Below are 20,670 nucleotides of genomic sequence, written 5' to 3' on the forward strand. Positions count from 1 at the left end.
GAGCTGGCCATGCCCCCTGTCTGTGCCCCCCCTGGCTTCCCTGAGGTCAAACACAACCCTGATGCAGCCCTCAATGAAATTAAGTTTTACACCCCTGACATAGCTGATCTCTAAAAGAGATTCCCTTCAAGTAGTATTTAGAAGCTTCCGCCAGAGCAAAATGTGGCAGTACAGGCAGTTATGGGTGCTAATTGCTTGGCGCAAGTGACATCTCTACTGTGTGATCTGGATTGGCTACCAGTAGGCTCCCAGATGCAAATCAAGATGCTGGTGACTTACCTTCATGACTTGTGACCAGGTTACCTATGAGACTCTCTCCCTGGTGATGTCTACCCATCCTGTTAGATCCAGGAGCAAAAGCAGGCTCCAGGTCCCATCCACAAGAGAATGTCATTTAGCAGGAAAACCCCACCCCCAATGAGATCAGCCTTGTCCCAACCATGCTTTGCAACCAAACATGAGGCCCTGATCGTTGGTTTTATTAACTGAATGTTCCCACATGCTGTATTATTTAATGCTATTTCTGTTGTTTTAAAATTCAACTGTTTAGTGTGTTTTTATTCTATTTTTAATTGTTAGTCTCTCAAGAGTCGTTCTGGATGGACAGTTTATTTTAGGATTTGAGATCATATGGAAAAGATTAAAAAATCCCATACAAAATGCTTGACTGCTGATGAATGACAGAAAAATGGCATGTCTCCTATCTTGCGTTATAGCAAACTTTCTCATCTCTCTGACAGATGGACAGCTTTAGCAATAGAATTAATATTAGTTCATTAATTTTCCAACTACCGTACATAGTATATGCACACTATGATCTGTGTGTATTTAGTTGTGAAATTACAGTGGAATGGCTATTTGTAGCCACTATTTGTATCAAAAGTTCTTAAGTGCTCCCCAAAAAATTTAAAAGATTTGCTTTCAGTTTCCATAATGAAATAAAATAGATTGCCCTTAAAACCAGCTCAGCATGGTGTGGTCTCTTGTTAAGTAATGAGATCTGAGAATAACAGGAGCAGCTTGATCTCTTCCTTCCTTAAGGCATCCAGAAATGTCTAAAAATGGCCTTTGCTTGGTTAATAAAAACCACACCACGAATGAACAAAAAAGGCTTTGTAACATAAGAGACGGGAAGAAAAGGGAAACCACACCCTCTATTGGTAGATCTCATAATAGTTTTGGTATTTCAAGGATTAATTATTTGAGTCAAACTCATCTGTTTATGCTTTCACAGACAAGTTCATGTTGTTTACTCAGCAAAAATAACAAACTGGGTTGTCACTATTATTTTCAAGGATTTTTTTTTTAATTTCCCAATGTAAGTTTCAACTCTACTATTCCTTGGAGATTTCCCATTCAAGAAATCACCAAGCCATGGCCTTCTAGCTTTTCAATCCTGACAAGGTCATCCAAACATTGTCTCATTCAAGTAACTGAAATGCAGCAATTTGTTTATTTATAATCAAATTTAGACCCTACGCGTCTTGCTATCCAAGTGATTCTGGGCAGTTTACAGATACTTTATCAACGTTGCACCAAAATATGGTGTGTTGTTGACGTCTCGATTGGCAATGTTTCCACAGATGTATTAGAAAATATCCAATATTTTTATTTAATGTTTCAGCATTTTGGGTGGTAAACAAAGCTGTTTTATCACCACTACATCAATAAACTGGATTTACAGCCCAGTCCTATGCTTCAAATTAAATCCAATCATTTTATGGAGAGATTAAATACAACATAGATACATTACATTCTCTTTAGTGTTTATGTTGTAACCAAACATTATGTTGCATTTTAGGATATGGCTTTTTGAAATCACTAAGATGAATTAGCAACACGTATCCTTTTGATTGTCAGTATCATATTTCAAACTGTATCTCATTTATGCTGAGAATATAACAAATAAAGTCTGATAAATACACTGATTATGTCATATGAATGTGAAAAAGTTAAGTAAGTATACACCTGATATATACTGCTCAAAAAATAAAGGGAAGCAGAAGACATCCGAGATCTGAATGAATGAAATAGCCTTATTAAATACTTTGTTTTTTACATACAGTAGTTTACTGTATATACTGCTCAAACAACTAAAGGGAACACAAAACTACTGTATGTAATGAACAAAGTATTTAATAAGGCTATTTCATTCATTCAGATCTCAGATGTCTTCTGCTTGTGTTCCCTTTTATTTTTTTGAGCAGTATATTTTGAATGGGGAACACAAAAAATTCCATTTAAGCCATTGTGAGATATCTAATTGGAATAGCAGGTGAATTTATTAAACATAAGTAAAAATCATAAAATTAGAACTCCATCCATGTTTCATTTTGATTCAACCTCTCCAACCTAATGGGATTTTTTTTTTCAGATTTGCATCTTCCAATTATTTCTTCTGCTTGCCCAGAATCAAAAATTATATCTCTTCATACACTCCACTCATATGATAAGAATGAAAGGATACGTTTGATAGAAACATTACATCAGCCAGCCAAGGTTGTTCACCAGTAAGATATTTTTATTTTCTTAACAAAATCTCCCTGGTGGAATGAAATGTTACATTTTGTTCATTATATTTGAATTTCTTGTGATGTAAGTGGAGGACCAATAGTAAACTTTTCATGTGTTGACCAAATATGTTCCCTTCATTTTCTTCCATTTCACTACTGGATTCCAGAATTGTAGACTTGAATGCAATTGAGATTAAAATGACTAAATATTTGTAGGGAACAAATTGTTATGCAGATAGGAATTAGGATAAACAAATAAACAAACCTTTATTATACCTATACCATACTCTAACAATTCTATTCTTTGATAAACAAAGAGTAGGCGCCCTGATTCTGTTGAGATAGTTGTCTAATTCTAGTCTTTGAATATGACTGTAAACGAGCCACAGATTAAGAAAATAAACAAGAGATGTATGCGTACATCTCTCTATCACAATTGTATTCTAGATTCAATAAGATTCAATAAGCAATCAAACTCTACATATGTCTATATATCCATCTGGGTACATATTTGTAGAATATAAATAGCATGGAACAATTAATTTATTAGGATATTGGCAGAAAATATCATTTTGTGCTAATTTACAGCATTTTTATGAAAGTTTATAGAATTTATTTAAAATAAATATCAAATACCAATACTTCAGGTCTATGTTTACAGTGAAGTATCATGAAACAGTATCACAAGAATGTGAGAAAGTAAGTCTGGCTGATGAGCCAGGGTGACGTAATGGTTAGAATGCAGTGTTGCAGGCAAACTCTGCCCTCAGCCAGGAGTTCAGTTCTGACTGGCTCAAGGTTGACTCAGCCTTCCATCCTTCCAAGATTCTTCCAGATTGTTGGTGGCAATATGATGACTCTGTAAACCACTTAGAGAGGGCTGTAAAGCACTGTGGAGTGATATAATACAGTAAGTCTAAGTGATATTGCTATTGCTAAAGGAAGGCAAGTTTTGATATTTTAATGGGGCAGCAGTTGTTTTTTAAATTAAGTGGTGTAACAGCTGGACGGGGAACAGAATGCCATTTTAGCTGTCCTTAAGGCAACAAAGCCTCTTGGTCCAGCATCAGGGACATCTTTGGCTCTATATTCACATAACCAACTGAAATATAATTAATGAAGACATTTCATGAAAAAACGTTCTTGTTTTCCTGCCTCTGACAGTCAGCGTAGCTACACAAATAGGGAAAGTCTTTTTGAATTTTGTATAACATGACATCAAAATGTGCTTCAAACAAGCAAGCAAGAAAGTTCAGAATAATTCATCCAATCCTACTTTAGTTATGTATCATGTTTATACATGTTGATACAATGCCCAAAGACTCCTGCTGGTTCATAAGGAAAAAATAATAAAATACACAAAATTATTCACATTTTGAATAAACATAAAATACAAAACTATATAAATAACCAGAGCTCCCAAGTCAGTGAACAAAGCAGTCTGCCTCTTAGCTTGTCATGTACAGTATATAGACTGTTGTTTCCACTCAGAAAAAAAATATCTTTTTTTAGTTAGGATTGCACAGAACAAGCAACTTTCTAATATTATATTGTAATTTTCCAGACATCCAATCCCCATTAAGACAGAAAATAAGGAAGCCTTTAAAATTCAAGATTTTTCCATCATCATCAAAGTGTATGTGTTGGTGACATCATTAACACCTTTACAGGCATTCATTCATTCAACTGGAATTGTCTGGGATCCACCTAAGAAGAAGCATTTTTCAGTCAAGGTAAAATTATGTTTTTCTCTTCACTTCAAAACAGGGAGCTTCTTTTTTTTGTTTCTTTTGCTTTTATTTCCCATTAAAATGGTTTTATTTGGGATAAGGTCTCTTTAAGGCCAAATTTACAGTGCGTAACTGCATGTCCTCAGGAAAGGATACAGTTGCTCTAAAGCAGTCTTTTTCAAACTTGGCAATTTTAAGATGTGTGGACTTCAACTCCCAGAATTCCCCAACCAGCCATGCTTGCTGAGATATTCTGAGAGTCAAAGTTCACACATTTTTAAGTTGCCAAGTTTGAGAAATGCTACTCTAAAGAGTTACATCTGGTACTGCTGAATGAATGCCTCTGTGCATTTCAAAGCACCTTTGCAACTTTGAGTCTAGTGTGCTGCTCAGTCCAAATATTAGGGGCTTGTCAAAGAAGGATTAATTGCTCCTGAAAGGTATGAACCTTCTCTTGAAAGCTTGGTACTTCATTCTCTGGAAGGAGGAAACTATAATGCAGGGGTGTCAAACTTGCATGGTCACGGCGTGGTCATCTGACATATTGGGACTTTTACCCCCTTCGCTAAACAGTGTGGGCGTAACTGTATTTTAGCAGGCTTTGGAGATCATATGGAGAAGATAAAAAATATGAAATATTGGACTGCTGATGAGTCATAGAAAAATGGGCACATTTCCTATCTTCCAATAGCAAATTTTCTCATCTCTTTGACAGATGCACAGCTTTGACAGTAGAATGAATATTAATTCATTACTTTGCCAACTACTGTATATGGACATCATGATCTGTGTGCATATCGTTGGCAAATTAATGTGGAATGGTTGTATGCTTGGACACTATTTATTATCAAAAATTCTTAGGTACTCAGTAAAAATAATAAAAAGTGCAAAATAATTCTGTGTTGAGCCAAACGCATTAGTCCCAAGGACACATTATTCCTTGTATTGCAGGTCCCGAAATTCGTGAACAAGGGCTAAAATTGCCATAAGTTCATAAGCAAGGAAATAATCAGATGTTTATCAGCCTGGCTTGATATCAAGGAGTGCAATTTATCTCCTGGCTAAGTCAATCATTACTGCATTACTCATGACTTTATTAAATGGTTACATCTGCTGGGAATTTATTTTCAGTTAAGAGAATTGTAAACTGTAGAGGGCTATAATACAACAATAAATGTAAGGTTTAAAAAATTGATATGTATCCTGCTAGTATTTGGATTATGCATGCCTGACTGCTCTCTTTTGGTCTAGAGCAGGGGTGTCAAACTCGATTTCATTGAGGGCCGCATCAGGGTTGTGTTTGACCTTGGGCCAGGTTGGGTGTAGCCAGGGTGGGCATGGCTAGCTAGATGTCACTCATGTCGGGGGCGCCTGAGCGCTCTGCCAGTGAAAACGGGCTCCTGAGCTCTGTTTTCAATTTCAACTGCGACGGGCTTCTGCAGCTCTCTGCCAACAAAAACAGAGCTCAGGAGGGCCACCTGTGTCCTTCCCAACCTCCATTTTCACTGACAGAGGCCACGTGGGCTGGTCCTTAGCTGTTTCTAGGGTAGTTCCGCAGGCCAGATCTAACCACCCCACGGGCCAGATCTGGCCTTGAGTTTAACACCCCTGGTCTAGAGCTACTGAATTCTGTCCCACCATCATCTCTTCCATTTGCAAGTTACCTCGTAGGCATCTCAAACTCTGCATCTATTTTTCTAAATTTAGCCTCAGCATCCAGAGATCCCAAATTTGTTTTTATGGCATTGAATGTGAAAGGAAAACCTTCAGCTCATCTTATCTATTCCCAGGTGATCCAGTAACTGAGCACTGAAACCACCAGTCAGCTGAAGCTTCCAGTTGCCACAATAGTCTTGAGTTCACCCTTCAGCAACAATAATCCTGCCTTCCTTCTTGAAAACTGAAGCAAAGCAAAAGCAAAAATCTTTGCTTTAACCACAGTGTTTTTCCAGCAAGGTTTCTGGAGAGCATTAAATCACACACGTACATGGAAAGAACATTAGCTTAAATAGGCAAGCTATCCAGGAAAAACAGACATACCAAGAGAGGATGAACTTCTCTCATCTGTTATGAAGGACAAAAAGGACAATGAACTAAATTTAGAAAAATAATGCGGGGGAGAAGCTGGTATTTAAGATTTCTCTGTGCTTTATCACTGGCAGCTATGAGCAATGGTGAGGACTATGGATATTTAGCACAAGAGGTGCAGTAATATCACAGGGTAGTACGGCATTTGGTTTTTCCTTAAAAAAGAATTCATCACGGGGAATTTAAGCCTAGTGATACAGTTTTCCTGGCAAATATTGGTATATGGAGATATCATAGTTTTCTCCAGGTTGTTTTTGGCTGGCCAATCTAGCCTATAGCCCTAGGGCAGTGATGGCTAACCTTTTTGGGACTGAGTGCCGAAAGCTTGTGAGTGCGGCCAAACTCCCAAATGCAATGCACATTCGGCCCACGTGCATGCACCCCACCCCCCCATGTGCCCTGCCCCTTTGCATGCGCACGCACAAGCGCCCCTGCACACACCACACACCCCGCATATGGACACACACAGCCCCCCGCACATGCGTGCCCCCCACATACACACAGCTCCCTGCACATGCCCTGCCCCCCACGCATGCAGCATGTGGCACATGTGCCATAGGTTCACCATCACGGTTCTAGGGCCTCTTGCTAACTTCCCAGCCAAGTACTAGCCAAGTCCAACTATACATAACTTCTAGTACTAACCTCCATATACAGTTCAGGAAAGGTTAACAAGAAATAAACATTTCTAGTTTATTCCCCATCTTCATCCCAACACAGCAGAAGAAATAATAGATTTTAGATTTTTGCTGACTAGCAGCACAGCAGAATAAGATCTTTTTCTTCAGTTGGCCTGAAAGGTATCCAAACCAAGCCCAGGAAGGCAAGGCTGACAAGTCTTCAAATTGTAGCGCCGCAGACTAAAGCACGGTTATTAACATCAGCTGCCTGCAATTATTGCAAGTTCAAATCTCACCAGGCTCAAGGTTGACCCAGCCTTCCATCCTTTCTAAGGTAGATAAAATGAGGACCCAGATTATGGGGGCAATAAGCTGACTTTGTATAAATATACAAAAGTATGAAGGCTATTGCTTAACGCATTGTAAGCCATTGTAAGCCCTGAGTCTTCGGAGAAGGGCGACATATAAATCAAATTTAAAAAATTTTTTTCCACAGAATAACCATGTTGTAGGAAAGAGTTTATTGACTTGTTCATCCTGCTCAGAGTTAGGGATGCTTGATGTGGTTTTTATATTGAACTTTTCAACAAATCAACCTAGCTTCTTCTTCCAAGATTAATATGCAGATCAGAAATTTACCTTGCCAGGCTTTTTATTCTTTTTATAGGTTCTATCGTTGCTTTATTATTTATCTTTGTAATAATATTTTAACTGTTTTGAGTTTGAGTAATGGAGATCCAGTGTGGCCTAGTGGTTAGGGCACTAGGCTGGAAACAGAGACTATGAGTTCTTGTCCCACTTTAGCCACAAAGTCAGCTGGGTGATCTTGAGTCAGTTCTTCTCTCTTAGGAAGGAAGCAGTGGCAAACTACTTTCAAAATCTTCCCAAGAAACTGCAGAGATTAGTCCAAGCAGTCATCAAGAGTCAACACTGACTCAAAGTCACAAAAATAATTAAAAAAAAAAGTTTGACTATTACAGTACAGTCACTTAATTCTATGTCCAGTAGATGGAGGTAATGTGTTAGAGAAACTATTTTCAGTCAAGTGATATATTGTGATTTCCCCTCCCCTCCTTATTATGATTCCTTTAACCAATAAGTAGATGACCAGATAATCAATGAAAGAAAACTGTGCAGTGTGGTTATTATTTTCCATATATTGTTATATTAGTTTTCTTGATGTAGAGGGAGAAAAACAAACTATTCCTTAAAAGAAAGGACAAAAAATACTTAGCAAGTCACAAATGTGGTCATTTTTTTGCACAGCTGTCATTTATTTAGTCTTCCTAAGAAAGAAAGTCTTCTTCCCTTTTTCTTTTCAATTCTGTTCTCTGACCTCAAAGTTCTATGCTATCTGTTTCTATACCGTGGACAAAGAGGCAGAGAAATTTCTCTAAGAGACAGGAAGTCTCTTAGATTTCCATTGTTTCCAAACTATCATCTTTTAATCCTTCATGGAGCACAAGTAGAAATATACTTTAGGGAACAAAAATAAATGCAGAGAGGATTGAAGAAAGGCAGTCCTGCTAGGAAGTTTGAGCTTCATTTTTTTAACACACATTACGATGGTCTTTAGAAATGCAATTAAGGTAAACTTTAACCCATTGTTTTAGCTACTTTATTATGAAAGGATTATACATTAGTTTGAGATTTGTGGAGAAAATGAAAAGTGGTAATTGTTTTAAAATGTAAATAAACAAAAAACAGCTGGTGTCCATAAACATGAATGAGCATGCAGGCACCTGGGAACACAACAACCTCCAGAATTACTTTGCTCATAAATGAACTTTTTATGACCCACAGTGAATCTTTTTATTATTATTATTATTACTTTATATTGAATATTTTTACAGAAGAAAACCAATGCAATTTTAAAGAAGAAAAAGCAAAGTGATAAGTAAATAAGAAAAAAAGAGAAACAATAAAAAAGAGAAAAAATAAAGAAGCAACATTTCATCTTTTTTATAGCAGTCATGAATGCATTTATAGTTTAACTTTTCTCTTTAAAATTATATTGCGGTTCCATTCTTTCCACATTCTATTATTCCTAATTATAAAACCCATAAAATAGAAGTTTATTTTTTTTTCAATTTTCAGCAGGAAGTCTATAAATGTTTCCAATTACTGACAGTAGTCATTGTTTTTTTCTTCTTCAAACAAGTTAATTTTGGTGTCTCTGCAAATTCTGTCATTGTCCTCAACCATTCCTCCATTGTGAGTAATTCAAAGTCTTTCCATATGACATTTCATGATTCTGTCCATTTTGTCAATAACAAAATCATAATGTTCCAAATACCCAGAAACTCAAACTGAAATAAATAATCATTTTTAGAGCTCCTGCATTGCCAAAAGAGAAAATAAAATGATTTCTGCAACTCCAGAGATCTTGATTTAATGTAAATGTATATCAGATGTAACTTTTTTGTTGTAATGTCTGAAGCCAACTGTGTAAAGGAACAAAACTATCCTTCCAAACCTCTTTGAACTTGATCTCTGCTTTCCAGAATATTGAATAGTCAACTGTCTACTATTTCTTCTAAGTGGAAAATGGCACGATTAATCTTACATTTTGAGAATTCCCTGGGGTTAAAGAAATATATATTTGAGCATTCTAAAAACATGTTTCTCTTTTTCCTTTACAGTTGCAAACATTTTTTCAGACATTTTTGAGGGCTGCTTCTCCTCAGCAGGCTTTGGATGACATGAAAGAGGCAATAAGCCAACTCTTGTTGATAACTGAGGTTTTAAGTGAAGCAGCATTGCCTCAACCACAAACTACTAGCCAGTAAGTGGATGAATATAGACAGTTTTCCAAGAAATGTTCTTTGGTTTACCCAGTAGTAATTCCAAGTAAGAGAATGGTTGGGATTGAATGATGAGTCAGCAGAGTAGTTAATAATATCTTATATTATTTATAAAAATGTTCTTTTGCTCTGGAATTTTTCTCAGTACCCATGAGATGAAAAGCGTGTTTATAAAATAAATAATGAAGAAGATAGATTCTTCTTTTCAACTTGGCTCTGCCTTTTTCCTGGTACCATCTGAGCCAAGTGCTGTCCTCACCTAAAAATATTGTGCACATCTATTCTAAAAGAAAGACAAAATGCTAATATAATAAGCAAAGTTAGCTTAATATCCATGGTGGAAAGCACATTCCACAGCTTGACTAGTTTTACAATCAAAAACTTTTCCTGTAATCAGGGAAGCATATATTGATTTCTTTTTTATATTCTTTGGCTTTCTTACTATCCAGTGTACATCAAGAATAATATCTCTTCTTCCTTGGTCTTTCTGAAAACCGCCTTGAACATATGGAATTTCCATTTCCATGTAGGATTAAAATCTGTATTGATGATCCCAAGCTTGCATGTGAAATTAAGGATAGTGTATGATAATTTGCAAATAATTCCTATGTTCCATGTTCCTACTTTAATTCTGTCTTTGCCACTTTGGATTTTATTTTGCTGCATGGCAAAATAACATGTAAATGTTATGAGGACCCAGATTTTGGGGGGCAATATGCTGACTGTAAATCGCTTAGACAGAGCTGTAAAGCACTGAAGTGGTATATAAGTCTAAGTGCTATTGCTATTGCTAAATACTTATTGGGCTTTAATCTTTCTGTGTCATGAATATTATTATTATTCCAAAAGATCTTTAGCATTCCCTTAGTAGCATGCTGAGTTCCGATCAACCTGAGATGTCCATCATCTGATATTATATCATCAATCACTTTGTATTCTCTAGTTATGTGGTTTTCTTGATAAGCCACAGGAGTTGTTTAAATAATGCCTTGGCCATTGTCCCTGAACTGATCATTTGAATTCAGCACTTTCCTATATCACTGCTGCTCAACCCAGGTGTCTGCTTGCTTTAGGAATGATTTTCATACTTGGAGTGTTCCAACTAGGTGTATATACTCTTGGCATACACGCTGATGTTTTTTGGTCATCCTTCCCAGGAACACACCTTCCCCCCACCCCCATGCCATGATGAGGCAGCTTAGCAGGGTTTGTTTCTGAAACATTCATAATATCTTTTAAATTTGGGTATCAGGTTAATTTTAAAAAATGAAATCAATTTATTTCCGTTCCCTTATTTCAGATGCAGTTCTTGCTTTCAGATGTTAACTTTTGATATTGGATTTGGACACACTTTTTATCCTATTGTTCTTGAGGTAAGACAATGTTACAATTGTCATAGGTAAATAACAGGAGATGTGGGTGACCTGTGTGATTAGCTGAAAGGATTTTTGGAAAGAGAAAGGAAAATTACAATGCTGGGGAAGTATTTTCTGTTCACATATGTGTTTTCTCCTTCTGTTCTGATAAACATTTCCTGATGAAACTATGCATTTGAAGATTTTGAGATCAATAGATTAGTTAAATGTTTTAATCAGTTAATATATATTCTAGGTACATGAATATTTTGATTTTCAAGCTGATGAAGATTCATTTTCAGAGGACCAAAGTGTTAAAGAAATTCTTCTTAGAGATACATTTAATATCCTGTTATCAAATCAAACGTCTTCTTCCACTTTCTTTGAAGCTATGCAAAATGTATATCGATCAGCAAGAATTAAGGTAAGGCTTGAGATATGGCAACATTCTGCAAACAAAAAAATGTTTTCAGTATTAAAGCTGTGACTGGCTTATAATTGCCAATAGCTTTTGCTATTATCAGCCATACTTTCATTCTAAATCACCAAAGAGATTTTAAATCGCTTGGACAAAATTGGCAAACAATTGCATGTCTGAATGTGAAGAGGACTAGGAATGCTGCTAATACTACTCTATTACTAATATTTTCTTTTTGTCATATTAGTTATGCCTATATAAGTATTTTAATGAAAAACTAAATAATTGTACCAATTCCCCTCCAGCTATGAATGCTATGAATCAGCATTTTCTTATCTACCCAAGGTTCTCCTATTATCTATTTACAGGATGACCATCTCAAGGAGAATTCTGATTATTGCCTAACATTAGAAGAATTAAATCCATTGATTAGTTTTGTGAAAGGGATTCAAAATCCAGGGCAGTTTGAATTGGTATGTGACATTTGTGGCTTTATTTCGTAACAAATGTTTTTCCCAATGTGAATATTTTTCCATATACATTTGATTATTTAATGTTTCTTCATAATACTGGGATGAAAGACATCATTTCTTATTGTTCCCAATTGCTTTTTCTTTCAGCTTTTCCCTTCTGCTATTCCTAAAATCCATTTTTTGCTGCATGATCTTTATCGTATAGTGAACCCAGGAAAAAAGCTTAACTCCATCCTAGCACTTCATTGGTTCCTTTCAAGTTTATTTAAACAGTTCCAAGGAATTAGCAAAGTAGCATCTGCAAACTTTCCAAAAGGGTATGGTAATACTTTGATTAATTTTTTTGTTTACAACTTTATCATATTATCTTTTAAAAGAGATTGTTAGACAATTATTTTGATTACTTGTCCTGATATTAATAACTGTTCACAAATTAACACTGAATCAAAATATCCTTAAGACCCATGTTTTGACATCATTTTCAAAAATCTCAACTATAAGGTACTTTAACATATCAACAGAGTATGTGTCTTAATCTGTAATAAATTAGTCATGCTAAACTTTATTTTCCCCAAATCTGTGATGCTATGCATAAATGAGAGAGAATCGGGGGGGTCGGGGGGCGGGGCGGAGAACGAAGGCCTAAGTTTGAAAAAATACTAAGAGGAATTAATAACAACAACAAAAAATCAAATAGGCTATTGTGATATAGTTCTGTAATTTTTGCAGAAATGCAGTCTTTGATAAACCTTCTCCTAACACTTTATACCTCTCAGCAAACCTTAACATTATTGCATCTAACCTCTCAGAAAACCATGATCCCCGATGAATAATTTTTTTTCTAGTTTTATTAATTTTAAACACTTCAAAATAAAATTAATTTGGACAAGATAATCCTAAATTGGCTACCCTTTAAAAGTATAATTCAACATTTGCACATTTATTACCATAATAGATTACTTTTGAGTATGAGCTGAAAATTGCACTCCTAAATACCCTGTGGATGTTATAGAAATAAAATTGAAAGAAACTGCATTTCGCCAGGTGTCTGAATAAGAAGTTATCCAAAGCTGGAAAGAAAACCATCTGTATAAAAGAAACAAGTTCTTTCAATAGATTTAATTACTCTGCCACTGTAGTTTTAAAATGTCTGCATTTATTGTCTTATGCCTTCTCATATTTTGAATTTTTAATTGCTTGATTTATTCTTTATATTTGATTTGTTCTCTACATTTTATGGTTGATTTATTCTCTACTTTTAATTAATCACCTACATTTAAAAGGTAGATGATAAATTGTTCAGAGGCATATTACAATTTAGTACAAAGTGGCATAGAATAATCTAGAAACATTGACTTTATTCTACAATAAACAATCTTTTTTACTATAACCATCCAAAATCAATAATTTATTAGTCAAGTCAAAACACCATAGTTACTGATTTTTTTGCTGTTCTATAATTTTAAATATTGTATTTCATTATCTTCAGTGATGGTCTACAGAAACCTTATATGATAAATTAACATTTTTGATAATATGTACAGTTTAATAATCTGTACTCATAGAAATTATTAGTATGTCCAGATTCTCTGGTTGTTTAAATTGCACTCTAAATGTTTTATCTATTTATCACTTTGTTCTATTTCATTTCTTTTTTTCTTTCTGCAAATAGGTAACTCCAGTACAAATTGTAACAAGGTCTTTCTTTGTTTTTCCAGCATACAATGAATTAGTAACATATAATAGTTTTTACAATTTTTCAACAGGCAAAACCGTTCAAGAAATAAGCCTTTGATGACAGCTAAATGGTCAAATCTTGGGTGAGAACCAAAAAGTGAAAAAACACCCAGAAAGAAGGCAGGAACACAAATGTCCATGTTGTTATTTGGATTATGTCTATGAAGTAATCAGGAATCAAGCCGGACTTGAAGGAATAAACGTAGCTTAAGAGTTATACAAAGTTGTAGCTATGATCAATTTTCTGTTACAATTATAATTATTTGTGAATTCTTAGATAAATCCAATAAAAAAACCCAATTATTTGCACTAAAGAAAAAGAAAACATTCTATTCAAATTGAGATTAGAGTCATTAAGCATCTCGTATTAAATTATTTGAGAATGAAGATGTAAATTGCAATCTAAGTTCATAAAAGTGTATTGACATGAGAATTAATCACCTTTTCTTAAATACTATAGATGATTATATATCTTGGATCAATTGTTTAATGACTGTATTAAAGTTAAAGCAATTCTGTAGTTCATTTTATGTATTATTATTATTATTATTCCATAATAGTCTCCTATGGGATGAAAAGCTCTTTTTTGAATACAATTTAGTAGATAGATTTTTTTTGACTATGAAAAATTTAAAAATGGGGGTAAACGAGAGAAATATACATACAAAACAAGGTTTTTCATGTTTTTCCATGTTTCATTACTAATTTTAAGCAAATGAGTATATTTCATCATTTAAAAAATCCTGAAAATCACTAGTTGTAGTCTTTGATTTATGACTGGTTTCTTAACGACTGTTCAAAATTATAACAGACCCAGAATAAATTATTTATGATCCATAAAGCACTTCTGACTGTCATAAAATATTGTGCCACCCTATTCCATGGTGACATGATCATATTTTGGGAACTTGACAACCAGCTGTCCTTTACAAACAATTACAGTGGTTAAAGCATTCACATGACCGTAGTTTGTAACTTTTTGCCAAAAAAAAAAAAAAAAAGCCAATTCAGAAGAATGGGTTTATACTTATGACTGCAGTGTTCATTTAACCACCATTGATTCACTAAATCAGCAGTCCCCAACCTTTGGGGCTTGGCAGCTCTGTGGGGGGACAGGGGAACCAGGTTACGTGAATGGCAGGCCATCGCATATGCGTGCACACACAGCTCAACTTGCACAAGCAGCGGGCCAGTGTGCACAGCTCAACTAGTGCAAGTTGAACTGTGCTGGGCACACACAATGGCCTGCTGCTTGCACAAGTTGAGCTGTGCATGTGTATTCAGGCAGCCCAGTTGTGAATAGATCACAGCCCAGTAGTGAGCTGTGGCCATTTAGCTGCACTAAATAACTACCCAAAAAAATCATCAAATCAGGTCTGGTCACATGGATGCCTCGACTTATGACCATTACAATTTACAACAATAAATCCAATTGTAGTCATAAATTGAGGACTACCATAAACAGGGCCGGATTTTCCTATAGGCTAACTAGGCTTCAGCCTAGGGCCTCGAGATCAAGAGGGGCCTACATTCAAATTGTTAGCAAAATTAAAATTACACTTTCACTATAGGTGAAAGGGCCTCATAAGTGGAATAGCCTAGGGCCTCTTTTCATCTAAATCCGGCCCTGACCATAAACAGAATACAAAATCAGAAATAGCAATCATAGCAACAGTACAAGTATTATAATAAAATTGTGGACTACAATAAACTCTGCCCATACTACTGTAAGTCGTACTGTAACAAACTTTTAAAAAATCATTTAAAAATGAGAAAAAAAAACATTCCTAGAAGTAGGACATTCTTTTAACTGAATTGTGCTTGAATTTCTAATTATAAAAACATTCTTTTGTTATTTAACCTTTAGGATTTCTTATTCAGAAAAAGACAACATTCAACTAAGGTTATCCTCCCCAGTCAAGGAAAAAGATAAAGGTAACATTAATTTTTTGTACTCATTTAATATTGTTTGCCACTAAATTAAATCCATTCAGAAACCAAAATATATATCCAACTGGATTGTTTTGTACAGAAAATATTTCATATGTTTCAGCTCGCTTTAAAAACCCTTTAATTTTTTTCTGTGAAGCAGAAGTCAAGTGTACTAGGTAGTTCATTTGTTGAATGAATACATAAAATTATTTAGAAGTGTTTTTAAGTAGCTAGATTTATTGTGATTCTCCTGTGGTTACTTGATTTCATGAGCCAGTTGCTACATCTTTGCCTGCTAAAGGCACTGATCATTATAGGATTTACTTTGATCATTAATGTAGCTACTATCAGGAATCTTTTAGTTATCAGGAATCTATCAACTCTATATGGTCAGCTGAAGGTAAACAAAAATAAAGATAATTTCTTGAAAATAAATGTTATTTATTAAAGGCTATATATTAGTACTGATAGGGTTTTATTCAGATTTTTGGACATTCCCTGACATTTTTCTCAAATGCTGATAGATGCAGTAGATGAACCATCCTAACTTGTGTTTCTATATTTTCTAGAACTACACATTTTAAATCTGGCTAAAGAAATGCACTGCAGTCATGGTAAGAAAGAATCTAAATCTTATTATTATTATTAGTTAAGATTTAATCTTCAATTCGATTCACAGTCTGGGAATGGTAAAAACTTAACCATTCAAGTCCTAACCAAGGACCTAAGAGCTGTTAAGATAACACCTGAGTTGTGGTTGCTGCTGTTGTTGTTGTTATTTTATTCATTAAACATGAAACTCAATCCATTGACTGGCATTGATGGTTGATATGGGTTCCTGCTAGCATCCTCGATAGCACCCAAGTGTCTTCTTAAAATGTACGATGTTCTGAGTACTGCAGTTTTTTGCAATTCCACTGGTGTTATTGCAGGAAGTTGCAATTTCTTGATGTATTTTGTAAAATTCTTGGACATGGTGCCAAGTGCCCCAATGAGTTCAAGGTTCTGGTCATCACCTTTAAAGCGCTCCATGGCTTAGGACCTGGTTATTTATGGGACCGCCTGCTACCACCAATAGCCTCCCACCGGCCAGTACGCTCCCATAGAGAGGGGCTCCTCCAGGTGCCGTCAGCCAAACAATGTCAGCTGTCAGCCCCTAGGGGGAGAGCCTTCTCTGTGGGGGCACCTACGATCTGGAACGAGCTCCCCCCGGAGATACGGAGGATCCCGGATCTGCACACCTTCTACCGTGCGCTTAAGACTCATCTATTTCATCAAGCCGGCCTGGCCTAAATCTTCCCCCTTTTACATGTGGAAATTTTAAATTTGTTTTAATTATAGGGTTATGGGTAAGGCGTTTTAAATTGGGGAGCCATTTTGGATTTAATTTTCTTTTAACTGTATTTTAATGTTTATATTATATGTTTTTTAATCTTGGCTGTTCACCGCCCCGAGTCCTTCGGGAGAAGGGGCGGTATAAAAATTAAATAAATAAATAAATAAATAAATAAATAAATAAATAAATAAATAAATAAATGACAATGGGTATCACTGTTACATGCTTCATTCATAATTGCGTAATTTCGATGGCCAGATCATGATATTTCGTGATTTTTTTCTAGTTCTTTTTCTTCGACTCTGGTGTCTCCTGCTACAGCAGTATCAATAAATTGTACGCTTTGGTTTTCAACAACTGTGATATCTGGTGTGTTGTGTTCCTAATGACGATTCGTCTGTATTCGAACACAAGATGCCAGATATCACAGTTGTCAAAAACCGAAGCTGATTACTATTATTATTCTCTTTTATTCATTAAAAATGAAACTCAGTCAACTGGACATTTAAAAATGTGTCACAAATACCATTGACTAGTGCTAATGGTTGATACGGGTTGCTGCCAGCGTCCTAGGTATCAACCAGGTACCTTCTTAAAATATATGATGTTCCGAGTAGCGCAGTTTTTTGCAGTTCCGCTGGTGTTATATCAGGAAGCTGCAATTTCTTGAAGTGTTTTGTGAAATTCTTGGACATGGTACCAAATGTTCCGATGACAATGGGTATCACTGTGACATGTTTTATTCATAGCCATGTAATTACTATGGCCAGGTCATGATATTTCATGATTTTTTCCAGTTTTTTTTCTTTGACTGTGGCGTCTCCTGGTACCGCAATGTCAATAAATTGTACGATTCGGTTTTCAACAACTGTGATATCTGGCGTGTTGTATTCCAAGTGACGATCCATCTGTATTCGAAAGTCCCACAATTATTATTATTATTATTAATAATAATAATAATAATAATAATAATAATATAATAATAATAATAATAATAATTTATAATTAAAGGGTTACCACATATGACCTCAAAACAGCTCATTACGGGACTGTTTATGTTGAGAAACTTTTTTTAAATCTGAAAAAAAAATCCATTGAATCTTGTATTTGTTATTTTGCCATATCTGCCTAACAGAAGGAATGGTTTATTAATTGAATGCAACAGTATGAGAAACATAGAACTGAGCCACTGATTTAATGTACGTAAGCATTTTTAATGGTTCTTCCCCCCCCCCCCCCGCCCTATAAAACAGATAAAGATACACTACCTCATATCAAGCAGATCATCACTAGCCCACATTTGGACTTAAATCCTAATTTTGACCCCAGAATCAAAGAATACTACACTGAAGTGCCTTTTGATCTTTTGACAATCAAGATTAGAGCAGAACCCATGAACTGTCAAGGTGAAGCCCACTTGGATGAGAGACATGGACCAAGGTAATTGGAATGGTGGGTGATGCTCTTGGGATGCATAATACAAATCCTTAAATTCTACTTTACCAGAAAAATTGCAACATGCTTATTATTAAAAGTGCCACTATTTGGATTATTGGGATCCCCAAGCTTTGGAAGAGCAGTTTTCCCATAGCAATGTTGATTATGACAGCATACAAAATTTCTACAAAAATCTATTGATATATTGTACCCTTTTAAGATACTGTCTTGCCGTGTCTTCATAGCTTTGGATGTAACACGAATATGCATGTGTGAACATTCCTAAGAGAAAGAGAAATGGCCCAATTTTGGCAAATTTACAGAACTAGTTGCATCTCCATGCATAGGTAAACTCTGTGCAGGCACTTCTGTATTTCTAGCCATGAAATGAGCAGAAACCAGATTCCTGTGTTTGAGTACAAAGCCTTATATTTGTAGCGTTTGTGTGGCTTGCTGTATCATGTATGGATTAAACTTGTGCAAAGCTTCCATGAAGATGCATGCCGAGCAGTGTTTTGACACTGCTTCACAAGCAGCACAATCCCCTACTAAAGCACAGCAATTGTACTGTGTCCCTTCTTCCCTCCAAGACCTCATCCAACAAATCCATTTAATGAGAGAGGCTTCTACACCCGCATCTCTGCAGTTAATTGCTATCATCAGTTGCTAAAAGATTGCTCTGTGGAAAGAAGATAAGCACCTGATATTAAACAACAAGAAACTACTTTCTTTTATTTGGCAAATTTGTTTCAGATGTGGAAGCATTAACTGTTTGCACCATATATTCTATTGACTGTGAGGGGCATAAGGGATAGAGTTCCTTTCTTCCATTAGATTAGATTAGATTCTTTCATTTTGCCTGCTTTCTACAGAAAGGATATCATACTTACTTCTTCTTTCCCTCACCATTAGGATAGAAAGTTTAGAGGTACAAGGTTTCTAATAGGACAGGTAACTGATGAAAATTGAAGTCCAACTGATCCTAGTCTCAACAAAGTAGCTTTTATCTACTATAGTTAAAGAAAATGGTACAACATTCGAACTTTATGAGCACACTGGAACAATAAGGAAGGAGAGGGTTTATAATTTTATTTAGCTACAGGTAGTCCTCGAGTTACAACCACAATTCAGCCCAAAATGTATGTTGCTAAGTGAAACATTTGTTAAGTGAGTTTTGCCCCATTTTGCAATCTTTCTCGTCACAGTTGTTAAGTGAATCACTGCAATTGTTAAGTTAGTAACATGGTTGTTAAGTGAATCTGCCTTTCTCATTGACTTTGCTTGTCAAAAGGTTGCAAAAGGTGATCACATGAGCCCAGGACATTGCAACCATCATAAATATGAACCAGTTGCCAAGCATCTGAATTTTGATCCCATGACCATAGGGAAGTTGCAACGGTCATAAGTGTGAAAAATAGTCATAAGTTACTTTTTTCAGTGCTGTTGTAACTAGTTACTAGATGAAATGTTGTAAGTCAACAATGACCTGTATTTTGTCTGAATATATAGTTCTGTTTTAAAAAAATTGCAGTTTCTCCATGTTCAGCAAGGAAGTCTGCAATTGAGACCCTGATAAAGTCCAGATTCCAAGTGTTTGGAAGTTTCTACTCAACTAGATACAAGTCAAAGAACTATGCAGATATCACAACTCTATAACAGAACAATATAACAGATATATCTAAGGCTTCGTGAATGGTTCTAATATGCATTTTTCCTCCTGCAGTTTATATGCCTTGCTTTTTCTGATAAGCACATTGAGCTTGACATAGTATTTATACATTAAGACATTTGGAAATATCAGAAAGGAAACACAACAGAAAGATAGTACAGTGTATCATTGCAAAGAATTTATTCTCTCCTTTACAGCTGTAAAAATACTTTTTGAATATTTTAGTCTATGATAAAATGTACAGATTACTCATTATTTCATTAATGTTCTATTGTTATTGCATTCTCCTTCTATTCTAACAGCTCTGCACATTACCCACTTGGATTAGGTATAAACATAGTAATTATTGTAGTAACAGACAAGTCTCAATCAGTCAATGAGATTGTGAGCATCTACAAAATCATCATTTTTCGTGAAGACCGTCCAAGCTTACCATTATTTGATGATTTCATGCTGTGTGGTTTTATACAGGTACTTTCTAAATACAGTTAGCAAACAAATGTTTAAATACAGTTAGCAAACAAATGTTTTACCCATGCAACATGTAATTTATTCATC

General features: G+C 35.4%; 1 protein-coding gene across 1 annotated transcript in view; it reads left to right on the top strand.

The window, feature by feature from the left end:
* The window catches only part of CPED1 (cadherin like and PC-esterase domain containing 1), a 101,132-nt gene that overhangs the window by 41,442 nt on the left and 39,020 nt on the right, over window positions 1-20,670 (top strand). Inside the window, exons 6-17 of the mRNA XM_034431067.3 lie at window positions 2,375-2,510; window positions 4,078-4,246; window positions 9,594-9,736; window positions 11,056-11,128; window positions 11,367-11,534; window positions 11,897-12,001; window positions 12,149-12,318; window positions 13,768-13,821; window positions 15,606-15,673; window positions 16,240-16,284; window positions 18,260-18,446; window positions 20,415-20,583. Of these exons, the coding sequence (XP_034286958.2) occupies window positions 2,375-2,510; window positions 4,078-4,246; window positions 9,594-9,736; window positions 11,056-11,128; window positions 11,367-11,534; window positions 11,897-12,001; window positions 12,149-12,318; window positions 13,768-13,821; window positions 15,606-15,673; window positions 16,240-16,284; window positions 18,260-18,446; window positions 20,415-20,583 (1,487 nt within the window). The remainder of the gene's footprint in view (window positions 1-2,374; window positions 2,511-4,077; window positions 4,247-9,593; window positions 9,737-11,055; window positions 11,129-11,366; window positions 11,535-11,896; window positions 12,002-12,148; window positions 12,319-13,767; window positions 13,822-15,605; window positions 15,674-16,239; window positions 16,285-18,259; window positions 18,447-20,414; window positions 20,584-20,670) is intronic.

This window comes from Pantherophis guttatus, chromosome 7 (assembly GCF_059756535.1).
Source record: "Pantherophis guttatus breed Tessera chromosome 7, ASM5975653v1, whole genome shotgun sequence".
NCBI classification, from domain to species: Eukaryota; Metazoa; Chordata; class Lepidosauria; order Squamata; family Colubridae; genus Pantherophis; species Pantherophis guttatus.